Below are 25,748 nucleotides of genomic sequence, written 5' to 3'. Positions count from 1 at the left end.
TGCAGAAAGCCCAAAGCCCAGGATCCTTTTGAACTACAAGTCCACAACAAACACTGTACACTTATTTACGGGTTGGGAAATGAAATCAGCAGAACCATGCTTTGTTATTTGCACGATTCTAGCCAGTCTTTTCTATTTTTAATTGGCCTGTGAGAGCGTTTTGGGAACTCTAATAACCTTTTGACAGGTCTTTAAATACTAAAAGATATAGTAGGTTAGCGCAAATATCAAAACATGGTTGTGCTAATAACATCTTCCTTTCCTAAGTTAGAGAAACCATATTCGATTGTACATGCCAATATCTGGGGCAGCCACCCTTGATATTTGATCCGTATCCTCTTGATCCTTGGATCAAATATGAGCACCATATTTTTAAACGAATCCCGTTTGGTCGAATCAGTGAACATGGCAATGGAATTTAGTTATCTCCCCCACTGGTGTTTTGTTTTGATAGTTCCCTACGTTACTCGTAATATGTGTGAGTATTGATGTTTTTTCAGCCATGGTCTGAACACCACATGAAGAACGTTAAGGCAAATGATGGAAAAATCAGAAGGCAATACATCGAGAATTGAGTAATATTTTGACAAATTTTAATTGCAATTCATACAAACTGAGAGCGATTTCCAAATGTATACATATCCAATGGCAAACCTCTCATGGTGTCTTTCTTAGGTTTGCAATGAGTCAAAGTCTCTGCAACCCTCACTGCGTCCCGTTAGAAAATAAAGAAGATAGTATTCATTGTTGAAGGAACACTAGCAGTCCTGCACTTGAGAAATCATCCTTAAAATTAGATTTGAAAAGTAAATAAAGCATGGGTTGTGACCCACTTAAGATCTATTCTACATTTCGCACGAAAAGAAACTGATTCAGATTAGAAATTGAAATCGCAACAATTGATTCCATGTTAAAGAAGGAAATTTCGATTCATAATATCATAGGAACCATGGATAAATAATGAAAAATATCATTCATATAAAGAAATGAAGAAAGAATTAATGTATAAAAGATGAGTCCTGTTCTTTTCATCTGCTGTGTATAGAAACCGTTATTGTGTATTTGTTGGGAATGCTTTAGGCCTCATTAACTGAGCAGAGAAATATGGGTCTCTGGAAATTCAGAGTGCGATCAGCAAAAGCTCTAACAAGAAACCAGTAATGCATTTTTATGGGGAAAATTCCAAGGATCGACATCTGCAAATCTTAAAACTACAGCAAAAACTACAATATTCTGAAAGAAAAAGGACTGTGGTTAGGTGGGTTCAAATCATTCTGATAGGTGGTGGTTGCTATAGACAAACCGTTACCTACATTTTAATGTTGAGTCATTGCAGATTTTTCTCTCTCCATATCTGAGAAAACAATGTCACCACATCAATGTAGCCAAATAGACCATGTGTTCATCTAGCATGCCATAGATGATACTAGCTCCCAATACACTGACTGTTCTTTCAGGTCTATACTGTCTGATGACTGAACAAAATCATTTTCCATTTGAGAAGTCATAAAAGTTTTGTAGAAAGACACCACTATCCCTAGTTTCAGAAATATAGAAATTGTTGCTTTATTGTACATTGTGGAGGGTAGCACCGCTTTATCCGAAATATCATATCTTACTCTGGTCCAGCTAGCTGAAAATAGGCATCTGCCCTTCTGGTGGCAGGAGGAAAAGGCAGTTTGTGATCTCTTTAGCAGTGTGAGGTTTTCTTGACAAATATGGGCATGAAGGTATTCCCCGGAAGGGCCTTGATCATTTCTACCGTGATAACATCATATCGAATGACCCTACTATTGCTATGTGATCAAAGTTATTTCCAGATGTAGGGAATCTATGGAAAGAGAAACTGGTAGGAACTCCAATGGCTCATAGGGATGGAAGTGGTTATAAGAGAAGGTGGCCATGGAGTGGTTTTCCTCTGTTGTTCTAGAGGACTGGTTCTTTAGGGTGTGTTTGGTTGCACAAAAGCTCGGCATACGTCCGAATTTGGCTCGGATTTGGAATGCCATTCCACGTTCGGTTGCCAAAATAGCATTCAACTCCCCTTTGACTCCCTTGGATGTCTCCTATCCAATAATTGCACGTTTGCTTAGGTGGATTCCTTATCCCCTCATGACTTTTAAACCAAATTCTAGGAAATGATGCTCTCTCTCTCTCTCTCTTTTCTCCCTATATATTGGTAATGACACCCCCTACTTATTCTCCTACTCTCCGAGTATATGACGTGCAACCAAACACTACTTACACTATTCTCCGAGGTAATTCCAAACAACCCAAATGATTATCTCCTCCCTTTTGATTTCTTATTCCACTACTCACTGAACCACCCCCGGCGCAACCAACATAGCCTTAGAGGCTATATGTTGACAAGATGAATATCCGCATGGTATTCCGGCCGGCAGATAAGCCTTGTCAATAGAGATGTTTGTGCCAAGGACTTTTGCTAAACTTAATGAAGAATTGCGATGGAATACTAAGCTGAGCTAATTTATTCATTAAGGTGTTAAATTAACAATGAATATAAGAACAAAGTGAAGTGAAAGTTTTGTGGAATCTCCAACTTAGCCACCTCAGTGGGGGAGTGTCTTCTCTGAGAACATAACCACATTCGTGGAGTGGAATCTTAAACTTAGCCACCTCATTGCAGGAGACCTCTTTGTAAACATAACTAGTCATCTATGAACCAGATGGTTGCATGCAGGATTATGCATAGAGAGAGGGACAAAGAGATGGTTATCATAAAATGACCCAAGTGACCTGGGGATTGTGATCCTTCTGCTAAGCAGACGCCCTAGCTATCATGACAAAACAAGAACAACCATTCTCCAGGACCAACACACGCACAATTTGCCACCCGGTTTGTTTGAAGCAGCTCTTCCTTTCCATTTTCCAAACATACCTACAAACAAATCCATCTCTTCCAAGGTATTGAAGGTCGGCTTGCTTTGGCAGGGAGAAGCCTCCTCCCATGTACTCAGCTTGTTTAAATGAATTAGTTGAATAAGGGTATTGTTGATTTATCTACAAAATTTTTCCATTAATCCACGCTCTCAAACTATGTGTTTTAATGAGCTGTTTTGAACATTTGATGATTTGCATCCTAGTACAAAACCAATCAATCAATTTAATAGAGCATCGATGAACCACATTAACTTGCCACTATGTTGACCACATCAAACTATTCAGCTATTCCTCACAATCTGTATTGAAGTTTTTTTTTTTTGAATGGCAAAGATTTCATTAAAAGGACCAAGATGGTCAATTACAAGAAATCTGTATTGAAGTTACACAAGAATAATGTTATTATCAATTATTTTGAAAGGGTAAAAATTTTACCATAATTTCTATGATTTGTGGACACGGGCACGGAGTGTCGGACACAGCAAACCCTAAAAATTTAGAAACGAGGACACAGTTAAACTAGAAACGAGAACATAGAAAAACCAATTGGATACATTGAATATAATATTGGAATAAGAGTTTATTTAGGGTTTTAGGTTTAGAAGAGGGGATATGACAACAAATATTAGTTAAATATTAGTTAAAGAAGAGCTAAAGGAAGAGTTTATAATGTAAGAAGAGTTAATGATAAAGGAGGTAAACACAAATTTTTATTTTTTTTTGGAGGCAAAACACAATATTCAATAATAAAACAAAATGTCACACTTGACACGTACAAAAATGTGTTGACACACCTACATTAAGTCTGACATTTCTAGCTGTACATTTACAAGTGTCGAAAGGAGTGTCAACACACGTCGACACGGGTGTTGTGTCAGACACGACACGACACGTGTGTCAACAATAAATTCAAAGTGTCAGCTAAATCATAGCATAATTTCCAAAAGAAATGCATGGAGACTATTGCAAGATTTAAGTAATCAATCACACAAGTAGAAGTAACACTCACTCACATATGTATATTTATCCACAGTTCAAACTCATGACAATGGATGTTTGGAACGAAGCAAAACTGCAAGGAGAATCTTCTTCCGAGGTCCCTGCAGCCCATACAACATCTCATAAGAGACATAGAGATCCTCATTTCAAATAGTGATAATAATGGTGGTGAAAATTCCTTCATTGTGGAAAGCTTACGGGCATAGGTCCCTCAAAGCCCTCCCCTACTTTTGAGGAGGAGAATTTTAGTCCCAAACAAGTAAGAAGCAATCATGCTAGCTGTTTACCCTTTTTAAAAAGCTCCCTTATAATTACTCTCAAAACGTTCGCAATGAATTAATTCCCATTTTATGATTTGTTGAGGTTAAAATTACTACAATAGATTCCTTTTCAAAGAAGAAATCAGACATGTAGGAATAAAAATTAAGGAAATGTCATGAATATATATATATATATATATATATATATATATATATATATATATATATGTGGTAAATAATATATGCATCCCTTGTTTTAATAATGGAACTCTCTTAAACCAAAAGATGACCCCGAATATGGATTGCTAATAATCTAAACATCTCATAGATATCGGTAAGATCCAAGCCGACCCAGTCAATAGCTAACAGTTGTCAGCTGTTGGTATTCAATGTCCTTCATTGGATATGTGGCCTCTCACTAATTGGTGAGACTTTTGGGTCGTGGACTATCCATGGTGAGCTTCATCTAGTGGTTGGGGTCCCACATGTTAAAGATGTGTCACATGCACTATAGTGGAGCCTTGGTCCGACTGGACCAATAATATAGTATCCCGACTCCATATATCAGCTTGCCATCACACAGTTTAAGTCACATAAAGGAATCATTAGCTATGAATTCCATAAATCACCAGCCACATATTTGAAAAGCCCTATTGGAAACAAGAAATGCATGTTCAACTAAACAGACTGCCAAAATTGACATCTGCGAATCAGAAAATTACTGATACGAAGTGATTTGATGCATAAAAATTAAGTAAGATGGTTTACTTTAATTATGCAAGATCCAGCTTATTCATATTTGAGCCTGAATGTTTGCAGTCTATATTTGAAGAGACAAGCTCATGGCATCAAAGTGGAAACCTGGAACAACAAGATCATCATGCGTGCCACAGATGATACTGTTTCAAATTCTAGAGCATTCTCGCAGGTTTACACTTAGAACTGTTTGAAGATTAAAAAAAAGAAAGAGTTGAAGGTATAATCCCTATGGCTCCCAAGATATTTAGTTTTTTAGATCTGTAATTTGAATGCTACCTGCAAAAGAGGTGCTTTTGGTGGAGTAAACAAGTTGTTTAAGGAATTTCATAATTCCCTCTTGTAATACCCCGTAAAAATAACAGTTATTATGCATAAAAACTATTCACATGTTACTATTCCCCTCAATTTTTCCTATGAATAGAGCAGTCAGGAAGAGAAAAGGAAGAAAGAGAAAAAAACAGAGGAAGAGAGGGAGAAAAAGGAAAAGGCTAGGAGAATCACTTCTCCCTGATCGTTGTCATCTTCAAGGTCAAGCATCTTCAAATTCCCACTTCTCAGGTTTGATAAAGCAGGGGATAGCTAGACTCGACTGGTATCTTTTCTCAATGAAAGTGATAGGGATATGATTATATGTTGTTTTATTCAGATATTTCTTATCCGTTTTACTTCAAATATTCATTGTTTACATTTGGAAAATATCAAATCATATTTGTTTCAAAATGATGAAATGTGTTTCATTCTTGAAAATGAAATGAAATGTTGGATTTCATATGCACGAAAAGTTTGAACGAAAATGAGAAATGAAAGAAATGGAAGAGGTAAATGTGCGATAGTCTCTCTCGTGTGACGTGTTTGTACCTCTGAGCCGTCGACTTACCCAAATGCGGAAGCGAGCCAAGTCTAAAGCGGACAATACGAGGGTGAGGCGGATCGTTACAGGAAACTTCAGAAATAGAAACAGTTGGAAACTATTGGACTTTAAATGGTTTGTTTTACTATCTGGTTAAATTGGTTATATAAAAAAATCCTATTAGTATTAATTTTAAATTCACATTATGTTCTATACAAAATACTGCATATTTTTATAGAACTGTCTCTTATTATTGATTTCAGCTACCTATCGAAGCTTCTATATACCTGCTCTCCTAACCCACTTTTTCCCACCAAGATTTGAAAATTTGGATGCGGGATATTTGTCAATGAGGAACCTTAGTTATGAGAAGTGTGAAAGCAACTTGAGAAAATACGGAAATGATGAACCTAATCAATCTCCTCAGATGTAAAAAGGCTTTAAATATGTCATACTTGGGATTTTTTGTAAATTCAGGATGTACTTTAACCTTCCGTTGTTTAATTACATGAATAAATATGTTTTGTTGCCCGTAGCGATCCATGCAGTAAAAATCCGGGTCGTTACACCTCTAGATGCATACCCCACAGCGATGCATGCAGATGCAGGTAATGATAGTCGCACACAAATGTGTATATTCAAATATAGAAGAATGGTAAGTGACTAGCTCCCCTCCATCTGCAGCCAGAGGCATACTTTTTTACCATGTCGCTCCGAGGCATACTTTTTTACCATGTCGCTCCATGTGTTCTGAGATTCAACTTGATGCAAGCATTGACTGGGTCTAACAATATCTATCATTTTAGAAGGAACAATTCATACGGTATTAAGTCTTTGTTGGAAAAATTACATATGGATAACCAAAGCCTTTTCATAGCAGATAACTTTCAGAATAGAAACTATCAAGGGTGGCCTCAAGTCTGTTTGAAGAGAAGGAGAATAAACCACCTTCGAATCTTACATCAACTGAAAAACCAAAAAAAAAAAAAAAGGATATAAACCTCGAAGTCAAGAACATGATGCTATATGTTCAACAATACGCTCCTCTTTCCAACAGATCAAAACTGATTTTTTTTCTTTATCCTTTTTTGAAAGATGACAACAGAATTTATTAAGAAAAAATGTCAAAGCTTAAGGTCAAGATGACCCAGAACGGTATAGACTAGAACACAACAAAATATTCCAAAAACTAAAATTGAAAATATGCTTCTTCCAAAGTCATCATTCTCAATTTATGGAATTGTGCCGCATCACTAGGTTTTCCTCGAGTGGTTCCATCAAAGTTCATATTAATCTTAGTTGAGAGGAGTGGAAGTTTATCTCGCCATGTTTCTTTCATGTCTAGTAGTACTCAAATTACTCTCCATTTCCAAAACACATCAGCAATCGATAAACCCCGGAACTTAATATCCAAGGCTAGCAATCAAATCAAGTTGAAAGTTCAAAAACTCACATAAAGCCGATAGAAGGTCCTAGTCAAATGAGCATAAAATTTTTTGTGGAGGGATGGAACTAATACTATACATCTTCAATAACCCACTCTCCTAAGGTCCCCATAGAAGTTTGCGGCCAGACAATTACTCTAGAAAATCAAAAACTACCAGCATATAGAGTTACAGTATTTGATTTCATTTGCACGCTGACCATGCCCTTCCCTATGTCATAGGAGAAACTAGAATTGCACACATATAGATAATGAGGAATTGATTTTTTTTTTTTTAAATGGCATGAAAGGCTGTATTAAAAAGTGAAGGAGAGCAAGCAAAGAAAGAGATCGTGAAAGAGAAGCAAAGGGAAAAGGAACAACGAATAATATAATGAACTGCCTATGGAGGCTCATCAAGACAGTAGTGATTGCAAATCATTGAAGAAAACCTTGAGGCACTGCTCCTACCAAGGGAACTGCCTCTAAGAATAATATAGTAGGAATTAAAAAAATTTGTTGAGAATATAAGCCTATCTTTACTATCTGAAACTTGTCAAAATTATTTGAGATCCATGGTGAACGTGCATGCTATATTTTTTTTAAAAAGCACTAATAAAGAGTAATTCTTATAACAGGTGAATGGAAGTTCTATTACTAACTGATTAAATATTGACAGCCAATTCAATTATAGCAGTCCAAAATAAACAAGCAATGAGACATATTACAGTATCAACAGGAATCAAGAATTGAAAGTACCATTGGTATCCCCAACTCTTTGAGGTCATTATCCCCCATCTGCTTCAATGCAGTCATATCAACCTGCAAATCAAACCAAGCTGTGTCAAATAACAATTACAGTAAAAACAAAGTGAAAAAAATAGCAAGAGATTATTATTTCCTAGACCCATGAAACTTCCTAGATGATTTGGAGTTTCTGGTTCTATTTTGTGAAAACATAGTTACAAAATTTGGCAAATAATTGGGAAAAATTTAGACTATTGATGCACCACTTTACACTTCAAAAGTTGATAAATCATTAAAAATTTTGTGAATTCTCATAAATTCACAAATAAATCATCAATTCCTTGCATATAATTCATAAATTTCATGAGAAATGAAAATGTATATAGGGATTTGCTACACAATATCGCAGAAAGCGATTTCACGGCTGACTCTGGCATGAGTCACCTTGTCTGAATTAATGAATAAGACAAAATCTGCTGAAAAGTGAGGCTGTGTGACAGTTCTCTCATGCAAAGTCAGCTGCGAAATGGCTTTCCAGGAAATTGCCTACCAAATCCCATATATGTGTGTGTGTGTGTGTCAAATGACAATAGTCGAACTGAGTCCAAAACTTATTACTAATAAGGGAATGCACTCAATCAACCATTCTATGAGTTAAATCTGTCGTATTTAAAAATAACATGTGAGTGTGCGTACGTATAAAAGTGATTGATACTAGCACACCCGTCATTCAAATAAACGGGCTGGGATGAAAATAGATGCAACAGCCGGCTGTTCTTTAAAACATATAAAAAAAAGATAAGAGGAAGGACCAAAAGCATGAACAGGCAACCCATTAAGCAACAACTGGATGGTGATTATGAGAGTGAATGGTCCACAAACCTCTCTCTCCCTACCTCCCCTCTTGCCTCTCTGTTTTTTCAGGCATAGACGATAGCAACGATGCGTAGGCATCCGATGAAGCAAAAGAAATCCCGGACGGTAAAGTTGGCAAAGACGATAAGAATAATGACGGGATGGTGATTATGAGAGTGAAGACGATCCTAGAAATGACAATGAAGAAATCAACAATTTTATTGACACTAGTAGTGGGGTTAGTATGTCAAATTAATAGAAACATTGGGGCATGATACAACTAGTGGAGGGACTGAGAATATGTCCATGCACTGTTTTACATGGATTCAGCTTTGCACTTCAGAAGAGAACAAGGGAGGAACACCCCGACGACCGAGTGGTCAATACAATAGAGGGAAAAATAAAAGAAAATGATGCAATGCCGAGAAACCATCAAGAGGAAGGAAATAAAAAATCTCTAGAACTGCCATGGCGACTCCTCCCCTGGCTAAACTATCAGCCTTGTTATTGGCCAATCTTCTTACATGATGGGGAAAAAATGAAGATCCCTCCACCCGGTCCATTTTCTCTTCTATCTAATGGGCACTATGTCACAAATGTCGTTCTTGGGAATTTCTCAGAAAGGGGAAATCTCGGGATCGATTAATTTTTATTAATTTTTTTCGGGTTTATGTAGGGAAATAAACGGTAAAATTAAAATTATTTTAAAAAATATAAAAATATAAAATTTAGGGAAAAAATATAAAATAAAAATATCGTAAAAATATCGAGATATTTTATGATAAAAATGAAAATATAGTTATTTTTTAAGATCTCGGGATTAGTTCGGGATTTTGTCGTTTTATCAAAATCACGCAATAAAAACGCTATATTTTGAAAATATCGGAGATATTTGTGACATAGAATGGGCAAACCTCCAAGGATGGGACTGGCTACGCTTCAACCAACTTACGACATTGAGGGAATCGCCTTCCACTATGAATTTATCAAGGATAATGGCTTCGATTAGACTAATGCCTTGATGGATCGCTCTTGCCTCCACCTTGTTTGAATCTGCAATACCAATAGGGCCAAAAAAGTCTATTTTGTTACTCCATTTTCATCCCCCTAGTAGGCTTGCCTATTATCCACGGCCCTAGATTCCCCAAGCTTGACCCGTCAAAGTTATGTTATAAATAGCCCTGACTTGGTGGATCCCATCCTTGGGAGATGGCCACCTCTGCTCGACACTGTTGCACACATCCTTCCACCCGTACCAGAGATCACATGCAGATACAAACCTAAAGCCGGGTAGGGCCCTAACCCAAGCTATGGTGAGTGCAATCACTTTTGTGAATATGTGGTAGGGGTGTTTTACTAGACCCTTGAACACCCTAGAATTACTCTCTTTCTACAATACCCATATGGTGGATAACAATAGCGCATCCTAAGATTTTTCCTTTCTTTTGCCTAGGAATACCGGGCCAGCATTCCAGAAGTTTAGAGAGTTGGCATGGGGGAATGCCCATGTTATGCCGAATCTGTTAAGAATTCTACTCCACACATTCCTGGCCGTTTTGCAGTGGAGGAACATGTGATCCACTGACTCTCACGCTTCCACACAAACACAGTGGCCAATGATCAACGTATGGAGGTTGCACAGGTAATCCACTAAGTATTTTGTCTAGGAAGGATGTCCAAGCAAAAAAAGCATATACCCTGGGTGGTGCCGGAATCTCCCACACTCTAGCCACCAACAAAGCTGCAGGATTGGATTCAATCATGTTGTAGAATGATTTGACCTTGAACAACCCCGAAGAGCATTTGATCCAACCCCCTTTTTGTCTTCACCAAATTTCTTGATGTAGCAGGTCCCTAGCAACTCCAGTAAGCTCGCTACTAGGTCCAGCTCCCTATTGAAGAAGTTCCTCCTGAAATTTATTTTCCAAGAGATGCCATTCCCCTCTCAAAGCAGTCCAACCCATGCCTCTTTTATCTACTGCCACTGCAAAATGATCTGGGAAAACTACTTTCAAGGGGTCCTTCCCGCACCACTAGTGAGACCAAAACTTAATACTCTCCCCGCAGCACTTATAAGTTCTGAATTTTTATTTGCTTAGTTGTTTACATGATACTTTAAATCAAAATTCCTTCACAAATACCAAAGTTTCTTGTTTCCTAGAACTATTTCATGCATAAGGTAACTAATAAAACAAATAGTGTACAATGAGATTTCTCCATGTCCATTTCTAGCATCATTTTCTGCACTCACTTCTCAGTCTGGACACCATGAATTACATATATAAATCTATGTGTGTGTTTCTCCCCTTTCTTGTTTTTTAATATATGTCGTTAACTTATATATAAAAAAATCTCTTGTTTCTCTTTACTGTTTATGACAGAAGGGGTTAATCCTGGTTGCCCCAGTATATATATATATATATATATATATATATATATATATATATATATATATATATATATATATATATATGAGGGAGCTGATATCCCCCCCTCCTTTGTTTTGATATCTGCATTCTTCACTTTATTTTAAATGTCTCTCATAGCACATCCAACTCCCAATTATCTATCAAGAGCCAATCAAAAGTGTAAAATAGAGTGTATAGATATAGCCAACTGATGGAGGGGAAGCATTATTGCATGTTTAAGAACAGTGAAGCATTATTGCATATTTTAGGATTACTCTCAAGACAAAAAGGATTTTCTCAGACTCTAAATCTGCTAAGTATGCACATTTACAAAATCTAACATTTGGCTTGCATGATGAGAAGTTCAAGAGTACATTACTTCTTCTGCCTGAAAGAGAATGGAATATTTCCCCAAACCCAGTGAATGTAAAAATCCTGCGACAGTTTGTGTTTCTTCAGCCTACATGAAAATACAAAGTTATAAGAAAAATATTAGAGAGCTCAAATGTATAGAGATTCATAAACAAATAGCCCCCATATATAGAAATAGCTTGAATTCCTCCTCAAGAACATATGACATTGGCATGGTACCACTATTGCTAAATGCTTTTTTAGTATTAGAGCATCTTAAGATCAAATCTCAAAACAAATAATCTAGGATTTCTCCATTTCAACCTCCCTCCATGGATTAAGGCCACTGCTATTCCCTTTATAACCTCACAAACAAATCATTGTTCTTTAAAAAAGGATGAACCAAGCACATTGCTGATTTTCTTTAATCCATGAATCAGAATGAGTAGCACAAGCTTCTAAAATAGAAATTTGGTCTAAAACTTAAAAAGTAACACTCATACAGTACAGAAATAGTATTATGTGGCAATGCTCCAGAATTTATGTCGACACATATATCTACCACACAAGTATTGCCCAACTAAATTACAACAAGTGCACATCATTGGTTTTCCAGTTTGACAATCGATGCACTAGCCATAGAGCATCCACTAAACTCCCATTCATATTGTAACATTTTTTCCTGCACGTGGCCACATACATGGTCTTAAATTTCGTCCGAAATCCAAAATTTCGGACCACAATTTCGGAAATTTCAGCCAAAATTAGAAAAATTGCATTTTTTAAAATATTATTATGGTCGAAATTTCGAAATTAATAAAATATTACTTTTTTTCATTACCGGATTTCGGACAAAATTTCGGTTTCGGTGAGGGCCGAAACCGAAATTTAAAACAATGGCCACATACATGTGGCTCAATTGCACACAATCACATTATTTCTATTCATATTGTAACATTCCAAGTATGAAAAACATATTAGATCAGTTAATCGTGCTGTCAAATTTGTTAGAACATCATTGAATGCTACCATTCAAAAAAACGTCATTGAATACTCTGCTCTACAAAAGATATTTTCTCATCTACAGATAAAGACTCCAAGTTGTGCCATTGGCTAATCAGACTAAGGCCTTTTTTTTAAGATCAGGTATGTTTCCTAACATTGACACGAGAGGAGCTATGTTTACACAGAAGTGATAAGAGAATAGGCATCTGACTGTTTCAAAGCAACAAACTATGATAAATGCTATTGTAGGTTGTACAGCGGATAATAAAGCCGGTAACTTATCCTGTTATCTATGAATGTGGATGGTGGTCATGTTAAAATCCCAGCCTCCCCCACCATAAACAATAAACTATTTTAGTGATAAAGAAAGCAGTACACAAGCTAGAGGGAGAGTTAACTGTACCGTGTAAGAGCTCTTCTGTAGGATGTTATTTTGTGGAGGAAGTCGTGCAACTGGCTTTCTGTCTTCAAGAGGAACAGTCGCTTTTGTCATTAAAGGGATGGGCCTTGAGGCATCGACAACACTTTTCGTCATAAAAGGATTGGGTCTTGAAGCATCAACAGGCCTTACTGATGGAACTTGCCGCCTGTCATCTATATTCCTCGGAGGGGAGATACCCCTAGAAGGACCTAAAGATCTATCTGGGGATCTACGCCTCAACCCATCCAAAGTCCAAGAAGAATATGATTTTCTCAATGATTCCATCTGGAGCAAGTCATCTGCACTTCTTGTGGGAGGAACTCGCCTCAGAAGGCTGGCGACCTGTGGTTCTGGCAAGCGTAGCCGTGTATCATTCCTTAATGGAGGCTGACCTGGATGTGAAAGCTTTTCACGAAGGTCTACATCATTAAGATGTTCACCATAACTCCTGGGTCGCCTAAGTTTGTTTTTGCGCATGAGTTTGAATCGCAGGTCATCACGACCAACTGGAGCATCTTCAGAAATTTAAGGGAATCAAAAGTTGAAAGGAATATGTACAGTATCTCTCTGCCGGAGCGCCATGCAGAGGAGCAATGGCGCGTCAATACCATGCGGACTAGACAAAAACCAAATAAGGCGAGGAGACTATATGATGCCAGTTCAGTATGTGTGCTCCGATGAAGGTTGCTACCGTAGCTGGCTTACCTCAATGCTGATCTTCTCCCATTTTCGACAATCGATTAGATCGAAAATAACATAGATAGAGTCATATCAGCTGTTTTGATAATAAGACACTCACCTTGTCATTTATTGTTTAACCAGCACTCAAAAGCTATAACAGTTCACAAAAAGCTCTCAGCAGCCAATTTAAAAAAAGAAAGAACAAGGCGAGTTTATCTCATTAGTAGCCTCTCTCTCTCTCTCTCTCTCTCTCTCTCTCTCTCTCTCTCTATATATATATATATATATATATATATATATATATATATATATATGAGGAAACTGTTGGTGAGCTTAAGCTCACCAAACTTATGGTGAGCTAGCTTGCCCAATCACATGGGTCCCACATTTTGGGGAGTGATCCAAACCATTCATTTGCAAGGCCTTATCATAGATAGGGGGTGTACCAAAAATCAGCTCCATAGGATCATCCTAACCCCTCCATTTGTGGAGGACAAAAATGGGGCAAATTTGGGTCTGTCCATTTTTGTCCTCCACAAATGGAGGGGTTAGGATGATCCTATGGAGCTGATTTTTGGTACACCCCCCATCTATGTAAGGGACTTTCAAATGAATGGTTTGGATCATCCTAACAAAGTGGGCCCCCATGTGATTGGGCAAGCTAGCTCACCATAAGTTTGGTGAGCTTAAGCTTATATATATATACATATATATACATACATATATGAGAAAACATTTCCTACACACTTGTGTAGGTAAGTTACCTACACACTAACTTAAAATACAGGGGGGGCCCACATTGTTTGGGTGATCCAAACCATTCATTTGAATGGTTCTCACATAGATAGGGTGTTGTCCACAAAAAATCAGATCCATAGGATCATCCCAACAATTCAAACTATGGAGGCAAAAAATGGACTAATTTGTGAAGGTTTATACACGTCCATTTTACCTCCACAAATCGTAGGGTTGGGATGATCCTATGGATCTGATTTTTTGTGGACACCCTATCTCTGTGAGGACCATTCAAATGAATGGTTTGGATCACCCAAACAATGTGGGCCCCCACTGTATTTTAAGCTAGTGTGTAGGTAACTTACCTACACAAGTGTGTAGGAAATGTTTTTTCTCTCTCTCTCTCTCTCTCTCTCTCTCTCTCTCTCTATATATATATATATATATATATATATATATATATATATATATATATATATATATATATATATATAGAGAGAGAGAGAGAGAGAGAGAGGTGTTCCTGCACAAGGAGCACCCTGCGTTGATAAAGCCTCCCATTGGTCACTTTTTGTGGACCTGCAACAGTGGACCCACTAAACAACTCGGTCTTGTAGCTAAGCTTATCTACTCGGTCGGGTTAAATACAGTGGGGGCCCACATTGTTTGGGTGATCCAAACCATTCATTTCAAAGTCCCTTACCTAGATAGGGTGTCCACAAAAAATCAGACTCATAGGATGATCCTAACCCATCCAACAGTGGAGGAAAAAATGGGCAGATTTGTGGACAAACTATGTCTGTCCATTTTTTCCCATTTTTCCCTCTACTGTTGGATGGGTTAGGATCATCCTATGGGTCTGATTTTTTGTGGACACCCTATCTAGGTAAGGGACTTTCAAATGAATGGTTTGGATCACCCAAACAATGTGGGCCCACACTGTATTTAACCCGACCGAGTAGATAAGCTTAGCTACAAGACCGAGTAGCAACACTTTTCCATATGTATATATATAACAATGTGGGCCCACACTATATATATATATATATATATATATATATATATATATATATATATATATATATATATATGATGTCCGCACGTACTCATACAGTCATACGTATTTTTCGAAAGTACAGTGGGACCCACATGGTTCGATGGTCCAAAATATTAATTTGTTTGGTTCATACTCAAATAGGATGTGCTCCAAAACTCAACATATCGGAAGGTTAGGATCAATTTATGGGGATGATTTTCTAGCCATGGCATATTTAAGTTGGGGCCCAGCATATGGATGGTTAGGATCATTCAAACATGTGGGCCCCACTGCATTTTTCAAAAAAATACAATCAAGTACGGGCGGACACCATATAAATTAATCTCTCTCTCTCTCTCTCTCTCTCTCTCTCTCTCTCTCTCTCTCTCTCTCTCTCTCTCTCACACACACACACACACACACACGCACGCACACACACACACACGCACACACACACACACACACACACACACACACATATATATATATATATATATATCGTATATGTATCAACACCATGTATGTATCAACACCATGACTTTCCAATGCATGTGGAATGGATACTAGAAACGTACACCTTGTCATCATCCGAATCATCATTGAGACTCCACTTATGATTATTGCTCCTTTGGCTGCATGAGAAAATGAAAGCCATCACTATCAGAGCCAGAACAAATGCTCTCAGTATAAGGTAGTCGCCTACTATGATGGACAAATTTCATTTTGCAAAAACCTTGACTGCTTTATTTGCCTAGGATCAAAGAGATACAGAGGGTTAAGAACGCAACAAATAGGATAATTTTGTATATATCTGGTGTTGAAGCTAGCTTTTGGTATAACTTATAATCATGTATACAGGTGTTTCGTCCAGAGTCCTAAAAAAACATTTATAACTCAATGCATCACAACTGGGACCAATTTTTTGCAGCCACATACCATTGTAAGATGAATAGAGAAAGTTCCTTGACAACGAACCAATTTAACATTGGTGTTTGTTTAATCTCTAATGGAGGGCGAGGACGATAATACCAGCAAGTGGGACCTTGTGAAAAGGAAGAAGAGATCCTCTGGAGCGGACTCGAAGACCATCCCCGAGTGGAGGGAAGGCGATTGGAGATGTTTCAAGTGCAAGTTTGTAATATTTCTTCTACGAAAGTGGTATTAGAGTAGGGAGATTGGAGATCCAGTCCCAGTGTAGTTCCCAGGAGGAAAATGCCGATAAAACCTCTACTGTGGAGTTGGTGGACGAAGGTTGTGTCTGTTCAGAACAACAATTACAGATTCCCTGGTAAACTGCATCACATGTTTCCTTGAGACTGTGACAGTGACAATGACAGGGAAAATGTCACCATCCATTACTGTTTCAAGAAGCATCTTAGCAAGCCAATAAAGAAGGGTGCTTGCCGTTCCAAGACCTTAAAATTTTCGATGCAGCCATCATTTTGTGCTGGTGTCATGTAAGTAGTTGTTGAGTAACATGTAAGGCTAGTTTAGGTATTACATGTAGTGTAAAGGGTATTGTAGTCTTTGTACATTGGATGCACTATTTGGGCCTATATTTACACTATATACATGAGGAGACTCTCCATCTTCTTCACTCCTATTCTTCTTCCTCTCTTCTAACCCTAGCTCCATTTCTAACATGGTATCAGAGCCAAAGGGTTGATCCAAGGAAAGAAGAAGAGTCTATCCATCATCCACGCCATTCTCTTTCTCGCGCGTTCTATCTTTTTTTCTGTCGTTTCTACTTGTGAAAAGAAAAGAAAAACTCAGTATTTTCTCTCTCGACATATGTGCGCATACCTTTGTATCCCTCAAATCTCTCTTCTCTGTGTTGCCGCGTGTTCCTCTCTGAGTTTTTCCATCGCCGTAACTCTCTTATCCTCTTTTTCCTTTTTTCTGTAGATTGAAACCCTGTTTTCTCTTCCTTTCTGTGTCTTAATCTTCATCCTCACTCTCCCTTTCTCTCTGGTTAATGGTTAATCCTCTGGTTAATCGCATCAACGATTAACCCTCGATCCTGTTTATTAATAATCGCACCATGCGATTACCCGTTGTTCCTTGTTAATCGCATCATGTGATTAACCTTGTGATTACACCTTCTTGTTGTCTTGCGATTGTAGTCACAAGTTGCGATTACAACTTGCGAGTAACACTACTCCAGCATGCGATTACATCTTCTCTCTCACATCTCTCACTTTCTTATTACCTCTTGTCCCATGCAATTACTTTTTGTCTCGGTATTTTCTTAGATCTGATTATTTCTCTCTTTCCAATCTCGTATTCTATCATTTGGGTTACGGTATGAAGTGTTGTCTAGTGTTGTCTTCTATGTTTTCGATGTCTTTTATGTAGTTCTTCAAGACACACATCAAGTGTTTGCTTAAATGTCTAAGAGGGGTGTAATGCTTACACAAAGCCAGGCGTAAGGACCCTCACCAGAGGAGCGCTTTGCTACACCTTCGGGAATCATCTAGCAAAGGAAAAACACTTCTAGAAAAGGATACAGCTACTGCCCGAGCCGAGCAGTGATACCTAACTTGCCTGTTTTGCTTGTCTTTGACGACTTTAGCTCATTATGAAGGAGAGGAATGAGATTCACGTGTTCATCACGTTTGTCTTCATTTCATTGTCTTCTTCTTCAAAGCGCACACCAAGTGTTCGATGAAATGTCCGAAATAGGTCTGGTGCCTTGCTTGTCTTCGTTTGCGTTGCAAGTTGAAGGTATTCAACCTTCAACCTTGAGGAAGAGTGTTGTCATATTTTTCTTAGAGTTGTTCCTTTCTCTTAATGTTGTCTTTTTCTTCGTATTGCCTTCTCGAGGGAGTGTCGTTGTGTTGTCTTTTTTTTAGGGAGAATGTTATCGTCTTCTCTTTATGATTTTCGTTCATCCCCTTGGTGGTTGTTATCGTCTTCCTTGTTGTCTTTTCTTGTCTTGTCCGGACTAATGTAGTCTCGCCCGAGGGGGAATGTTGTTGTGTTCTCCTTATGTTCTTCGTCATATGTCTTCTCTTCGTATAGTTTTACGCATTAGTTTCCAACTTTATGCCTTATCACTTCATGTTGTCCGGCTTTATGCATTATCTCTCTTATAGGCGACATCTCCGTTTTCCCGTCAACCTCTCTTTTCGAGGCGATGGTGTCCCTATCGTTGGTCGGCTCTCTTACAGGCAACAACTTCGTTTTCCCGTCGACCTTCTTTTCCGGGCGATGGTGTCGCCATTGTTGGTCGGCTCTCTTACATGCGACGGCATCGTTTTCGCGTCGACCTCTCTTTTCCGAGCGATGGTGTCCCCATCGTTGGTCGGCTCTCTTACAGGCGACGGCTTCATTTTGGCTTTTTTCCGGGCAATGGTTTCCCCACTGTTGGTAGGCTCTGTTCAGGCGACGGTTTCCCCGTTGACCTCCCTTCAAGCGACGATGTTTAAGCTACCGACTGTGTCTCCAAACAATGGTTTCCCCATCGTTGGTTGGTTATCTTCTCTCTACTTTTCTTCCTATCTTCTGGTGACGATGTCCATGCCTTCGACCTTATCAACAGACGATGATTTTCCCATCGTTGGTTGGTTATCCTCTCTCTTCTTATCTTCTAGCGACGGTTTCCCCGTCGACCTTGTCTCCGATGGTTTCCTCATTGGTAGTTATCTTCTATTTGTCTTGGTGTTGCTTAGTTGGTGTTTTTGCTCGTGGTGTTTCGTCGTTTCTCATGTCGGCACCTTTGATGTGCCTATTTTAATCGATGGATAGTTGTTATTCCCTGCCGAGGTGTCACCATTCGATCCTTCGTGGTTTGAAGATATATTTGTCGGGCTCTCATTTAGGGGGGTCCTTTTTTTATCGTTCTCGCCTTCACGCTGATTCAGGGGGAGGTGTTCCGTTTTTTATGGTCGTCGATCCCGCTGTTGTACTCTTGGCCGTTGAAGTCTTTTTGTTATGTTTTCACCATGTATTTACCACACCAGCTTGAGGATGAGTGTAATACCAAGCTGGATGTGTATAACTTATTGTACTTTTTGATGAATGATCCTTTTTGTTGTATTTTTAGTTGTTTGTCGTAGTTCTTCGTAGCAAGCTGGAATTTCATAGTATATACACTCCAGCTTGAGGGGAAGTATTGAATAACATGTAAGGGTAGTTTAGGTATTACTGGTAGTGTTAAGGGTATTGTAATCTTTGTACATTGGATGCCCTATTTGAGCCCATATATACATGAGGAGCTCCCTTTAGTGGAGACTCTTCATCTTCTTCTTCCTCTCTTCTAACCCTAGCACCATTTCTAACAGTAGTGTTGCCCTAAATTTTAATTGTATAGCATCAAATGCCAACTAATATACCCATTGTAGAAAGATAAAAGTACAAGTTTTGAGAACTTTATAAACGAGCAAATTTCTAAGAGTTGGAATGGAAACGAATGTCAGATTCTTGTTACATATGCTGTTAGGGAAACTCGGTTAACAGCTCAATTTCTTGGCAAATTTAGATAGATGGAATTAATAAGGCTCTAGAAATAACATGTAAGGATTGTTTAATATTTTTGATGTGATTAAGCATTACATGGACATATATTTGAATGCCAACACATGCCTAATTGAACTGTTCTAATAATCACACATGTGCATAGATGCCAATGCATGCCTGTGAAGTGTTTTGAAGCAAAATTATTGAAAACAAAACAAAAGCATACATGTTTAAAAAATTACCAAAAGTTTGTGAGAATAAACATTTACTCAATGCATAAATCAAAAGATGGGATGAGGAACTGTAGATATTTTTGGCAATTGACACCATAGGACAATCCCTACTCATAGAAACGAATGACTAAACGAGCAACTGTGTTTGGCAAATAGTTCAGATGAAAGAAATGCACACTGTTTGTTTTTGGACTGCCCGGGATTGTCAATGATGCTTCCTAATCTCTCTCTTACGGGTCGCTTACTTCCAGAGAGTGGCACATAATCAGAACGAGTGCCATCTGCTGCGGGTCCTGCTCTTTTGACAACCTGCAAGTGTCCATAGAAAGAAGTGAATGCACTTCTAGAGAATAAATTATTTATCAGAAACAAGTCAGAAAATCAAAAGTAGTATAAGATGAACGTTAAACTCTTCAGTTGAATCCAGATAATGAAAGACTTTAAAATTACAATGTGCAATTCATGACTGGATATACATCCGATGAATAGTTAGATTTTCATTAGCAAAATCAGGAACCAAATTACAATGTGCAATTCATGCCTGGATATACATTCGACATGACATCGAAGAATAGTTAGTTTTCCATTAGTACAAACAGGAACCAAATCCTAAATTAATACCAAGTTATGTAACTTAGACACAAAAAGCTTAGAACAGTCATGCGGCAACTCAGAATGACTGACATGTTCATAAATAGTTTGTAATGCATTTTATATCACGTATGTCATAAGCAATAATATGTTATATATGTATGTGAGCATACAGGAATTGATATCCACACTCCCTTTTTAAACAAAGGCACTCGTCTCTTTATTGATAGTTCTATATTGATCTGTTAATGGCTGATAGAATTCCCAGGAAATGATCATAAGCCAATCAGAGAAGTATTTAACAAAGTGAAGAGTACCATTACCAAAATGCAGGTATCATTTTGTTTTTTTCTTGGGATGCCCAATCCTCAAAGCATGTGTGTGTGTGTGTGTGTGTGTGTGTGTGTGTGTGAGAGAGAGAGAGAGAGAGAGAGAGAGAGAGAGAGAGAGAGAGGGAGAGAGAGTCATGACTATATGACCCCCTGTATCGGATAATGTGGGAAAGTTCTTAACCTATAAGAAGGTTCTTAGATGGCAACATATTCATCTATCTACTTTTTTTTGGTAGGTAAGCTAGGATTGAACCTACGACCTCAAGGTTGAGATCCAAAGCCTCAACCAATTGAGCCATAATCCCGACCAACCCCATATTCTTTTATCTAATTATTGGGAATTTAAGAAATTATAGCATTATTGGCCAAAGTATCAAGGTTGATAACCGGGTGCATCTCCATCGTACAGGTAACACATCTGCAAGCAGAACGAGACCATTCAAATTCTGGGTTCCCAATGTAAGGACGCAAAACTGAACCAACTAAACAATCCTAACCATGAATGGGCGTTTACCCGTTGAACGACAACTACGCCAAACTTCCCTTTTAACAAGCCATTGGCAGGGAGCTTTTCAAATAGGTTTTTTCTAATGGTTAATCGGGCCAAATAGTTAAGATGGTCATGTTGGTGCCAATTTCAGCTATGGTCTTCCACAAGGGACCCAACATTTTGAACAACCTAAATCAATGTGCGTAGGGGCAAATTTCTGCTTTTAGCTTGATACTTGTTAAGAGAGAAAAAAAATCTCCATTGCCCAAGTAGCAATGCATATCATATAGCACCCTAAACCCTAAACCCTAAACCCTAAAAAGTGGGAAAAAAAATTGACCTGACGTGACATTGACATTCCAAAACACAAACTAACCTACATAACAATTCCAGAATCAATCAATTCAAAACATAATTAGAAGTAAGAAGATAACAGTAATCTCAACAGTGAAGCCCTAGCGTAGATTAGGGTTACAATAATTAATCAAAAATGAACAAAAGCAAAGAAGTAAAATCAAATAAAAATGGGATAGAAACCCTTTATCTGTAAGTTTAGAGTGAGAGATAAAATCATAACAGAAAAGAAGAAAGAGATAAAACCCTAATTCATGAGAATGAGAGGGAGCTACCTGACCACTACGCCCCAGAGTGATGGTGAAATGGGGCTTGGACATTTTCTGAAATAAATCAAAAGAATTTCACGAGCTTCGAAACCCTAGAAAAATAAAAGGAGAGGGAAAAAAAAGAATCACCAGAGAGAGAGAGAGAGAGATGAAACAGAGAAAAATAAAAAATATAAGGAAATAGAAAAAGGAAGAAGGGATATGATAAATTCGCACACGGTGTAGACTAATTCACACCCCTTGTAACGAGAAGACTTTTAACGCTTTTTGACATCAGATCACGTTATAAGTGGTGCGAATCATTGTACCAGGGGTGCGTATTTATCATCACGCAAAAAGAAAGATGAAAAATGAGAAAAGAGAACTGGAGAAGAGAGGGTTTTGTGTCTTACAGGATGGGAAGATCCTGATCGTTCATATGGGTGGGCCATGCCATGGATGAACCATGTTAAAAAGATACAGAAATTTCAAAGTCTAAAAAAGGACAAAAGCCCTCTCTCTATGACGATATCCCCACGCCATTTTAGCACCCACTCACCTGTAAACCACGTGCATCGGGTAACTCCGAGGGGACTCGAACTTGCAACCCACGATGCTAGCCAACGTGCCAACCCCAGGAAAGAAGAGAAATGAAAGAGGACATGATAGAATGAAGGGCACCCTTGAAAAACCCGTTATAAGAGCCCTCAGTAGTGCAAACAAACAAAAAATTAAGGGCATGTTTGGCTGCTAGGAATTTGTTTTCATGATAAATCAGCATCTCTAAGTGGAGATGAGAGTGAAGTCCCTATAAATCAGGAAACAAAATCACTAGAAACAAGTGGTTCCGGTGATGACTTGCTGCAAAAAAAATTCAGAAAAGATCAAAATCCGGTTTTGAGTAGAGTTTTTTGTTTCTAGATTTTTAGCAACTTTGGACTGAAAATACTAGTTTGGGATTTTGTTTACTGACTTCTAAGGGTTTCACCCTCATCTCCACTTGGAGACGCCGATTTACCATGATAACAAATTCCTGGCAGCCAAACGTGCCCTAAAAGAACAATAAATGCACTTTATTAAGAAACAACAATGGGGTACCCTACCCATAAAAAAACAATGGGGTGCCCTAGTATATTAAATAGCCTTACACAATGGCAATGAAGAGATGAGTTTGATTTGGTTGGGGCCTTTGAATCTCAACGTTGATGTTGTAAGTTCAATTCCAACTTACCACCCAATAAAGGGAGGAGCGCTCTCTCTCTCTCTCTCTCTCTCTCTCTCTCTCTCTCTCTCTCTCTCACACACCACCACCACGGCATGCCTTTTGCTAGTAAGATTATATGCAAATAAGGCCTGTTCATTTTGGATATTCAGAAACGATTTGAGTCCAAAACTGATTATTGGGTTCAAATTTAGGTTTAATTTCGAGTTCAATAATCAGTTTTGGACACACAATCAGTTCTCTAAAATCCAAAACAAATAGGTCCTCGATTATAAAAGGCTAGGATCATTCGACGAACCAGAATGAATACGAGTTCAAGAGGAATGATATTGTGAGATGCTTTCATGGAAGACACTCTAAAGAGACCTTAAGATTGATTCAACCCATGTGATATCTCGTAGAATGATCCTAGCCATTTGATCAGCAGAGTCGAGGTCAACCAATAGCTAGGGCTGTATTCGGCAGTGATTCTAATTCTCACAAATAACCCACGTTACTTTGACATGATTTTTATAGGCAACTGATATCGGCACAAACATGTTTTGATATTGAGACGAAGTCACTTGCCTTATAAGCTTTAAGCAGATGTGAAAGGCAGTTGCTTAAAGCATGTAAAGCAAGATTTATTTAGGTGAGAATAGCAGATTAGCAGAGGTACTCTACTCCTAGTTTTATGGTAACAAAACCATTCCAAAATTGTCCAAAATTTATTTAGGTCACATTTGGATACCAGCAAGATTTAGATTTGGATTTAGTTGATATTTTGAACTCGATCAGATCCTTAGATTTCCAAAGCAGCGACATCAGTGCAAAAAATTCCGATTTTCAAATCTTTTCTGCGAGACATTATTTGGAAATCAATATATGTGGCAACTTCCGTCACCATTGTTGCTCCTCGATGTTGCTCCGGCAGCGGTGAGACATCCCTCCCTCCCTCCCTCTCTTTCTCTCTCTCGTAAAACATGATCATGAAGATGATTGATGTGTTTTGTATCCAAAATTCAAATCCAAATCAAAATACAAATGCATGAGGTATCCGGCCCTTAGTAAAGTCAATGCATGAAAATTCATCTATCCAAGATTCATGTAGTAAAAATACACGCTGCATTTGCACATTCCGACCATCTCGAATCAACTCAAAAATAACAGTGCAAGTTGATTTATCAATCAAAGTTCACATATCCATTCTTCAAACATGTGAATTTTGTACCATTCTTTTGGTTTTTGGTTAAATTTTGAGCATTTGGGTCTTGTTGATCTTATTCTAGAATTTTTTATAAGCTTGATGCATCTACAGGATGATGTGGGATTGTAAATTAGTAGACTGGCAAATACAAGGGAGGGAGGTTGTTCAGAGGTCCAAGAGTTCACAAAATTATAAAACAGAGGAATTCAGTTCTGGTCCATGTTAGTTTGTGAGAAAGTTGCTAATGAAAGAAAAGGAACAGAGGAAAAAAGAAACAGAATAGGAAACTCAGATGGGCTACTCCGTATAACCAAAATCTTAAGTCAAAATTTGGCTGTAAATCCAGCCATCCAGTTCTTTCATGCACTGGCACTAACCATTTCTGGAAAGGGCTAAGAGAAAGAAGCATAACTGTTCACATAAATACCTTGAAAAAGGAAAATATATATCTTACCGGTGAAATCCTCAACATGGAAAATCCAAGCTCAAGCAGACTACATTGCTTTCCGAGAGAATAATTGCGGTGGACCGACTTGGATATCTTTGGTGTATACATTTGTGATGGCGAAGAGCAGCAGCACAAATACAACTTGAGCACTCATGATTCCAAAATGGCTGATAGTGTTTCCGATTTCCATCCAACTACCAGTATTTCGGACCTGTAAGTCCATAAAAGAAAAGTAGATTTGAGAAGCATCCTCCAGAGGAACAAAGATAAATGACAAATGAGCTTGTTTGCTTTTTCTTTTTGTTTGAATTTCTGAGTAATTAATAAAATAAACTTGTTATCAAAGTAAAAAACCTATCTATTATTGGCCTCACCTAAACCCAATGCAATACGTCCCTGTCATAGTTTATGATAACTAACTTATATTATACAATCATGAATTATGATTGAGTAATTCATATTATAAAACCATGAAATTGTTAAGAGACTGACCACACTAACAATCACCATTAGGATTTGAATCCACCTATCAACATTTGGCTACACAAGCATACACGTAGGATTAGAATCATTGATCTAGTGGACCATCATGAGGCAACCCACGTGGTCTTGAATCTTGATCCCATACCAAGCATACACTCCATCTAATCACAGCGAGACCAATGGCAATGAGTTGGAGTTATGGTGGCAGTCCAGCGGATAAATAGACCTGACCATATACACATGGCACACACAGAGCCCAGATGTGGTCGTTA

At 38.1% G+C, this 25,748-nt stretch overlaps 2 protein-coding genes across 3 annotated transcripts in view; both read right to left on the bottom strand.

The window, feature by feature from the left end:
• Positions 1–521: 521 nt before the first annotated feature.
• On the bottom strand, positions 522–25,120 carry LOC143856507 (uncharacterized). Of its 2 annotated transcripts, none has more exons than XM_077366746.1 (9): positions 25,000–25,120; positions 22,165–22,250; positions 20,301–20,431; positions 15,996–16,063; positions 12,962–13,494; positions 11,582–11,662; positions 7,952–8,014; positions 3,915–4,001; positions 522–767 (listed from the first exon to the last, which is right to left on the bottom strand). In XM_077366746.1, the coding sequence occupies exons 2-8, from the start codon at positions 22,207–22,209 to the stop codon at positions 3,942–3,944; spliced, it is 981 nt and encodes a 326-aa protein (XP_077222861.1). In that variant the 5' UTR covers positions 22,210–22,250; positions 25,000–25,120; the 3' UTR covers positions 522–767; positions 3,915–3,941. The 2 variants fall into 2 exon arrangements, with proteins under 2 accessions (XP_077222861.1, XP_077222862.1); XM_077366747.1 differs by lacking the exon at positions 25,000–25,120 and adding an exon at positions 22,375–22,393.
• Positions 24,826–25,748, bottom strand: part of LOC143856506 (sulfatase and phosphatidylinositolglycan class N domain-containing protein) — a 39,090-nt gene continuing 38,167 nt past the window's right edge. The window contains exon 24 of the mRNA XM_077366745.1: positions 24,826–25,204. Coding sequence (XP_077222860.1) covers positions 25,040–25,204 — 165 coding nt within the window. The 3' untranslated portion in view covers positions 24,826–25,039. The remainder of the gene's footprint in view (positions 25,205–25,748) is intronic.

This window comes from Tasmannia lanceolata, unplaced genomic scaffold (genome assembly GCF_043159265.1).
Source record: "Tasmannia lanceolata isolate RefF3 unplaced genomic scaffold, GAP_Taslan_0.1 ptg000023l, whole genome shotgun sequence".
Lineage (NCBI taxonomy): Eukaryota > Viridiplantae > Streptophyta > Magnoliopsida > Canellales > Winteraceae > Tasmannia > Tasmannia lanceolata.
Note: the sequence above shows the minus strand (reverse complement) of the source record. Positions and strands in the feature narration are given on the sequence as shown.

Coding starts and splice junctions, on each gene's coding strand:
- LOC143856507 (XM_077366746.1), bottom strand. CDS start 22,209: ATGTCCAAGCCCCATTTCACCATCACTCTGGGGCGTAGTGGTCAG. Junction 13,495..15,995: donor TGACAAGGTGTACGTTTCTA/GTATCCATTCCA, acceptor AAATTTCTGAAG/ATGCTCCAGTTGGTCGTGAT. Junction 4,002..7,951: donor AAGAGTTGGGGATACCAATG/GTACTTTCAATT, acceptor TATGGGCTGCAG/GGACCTCGGAAGAAGATTCT.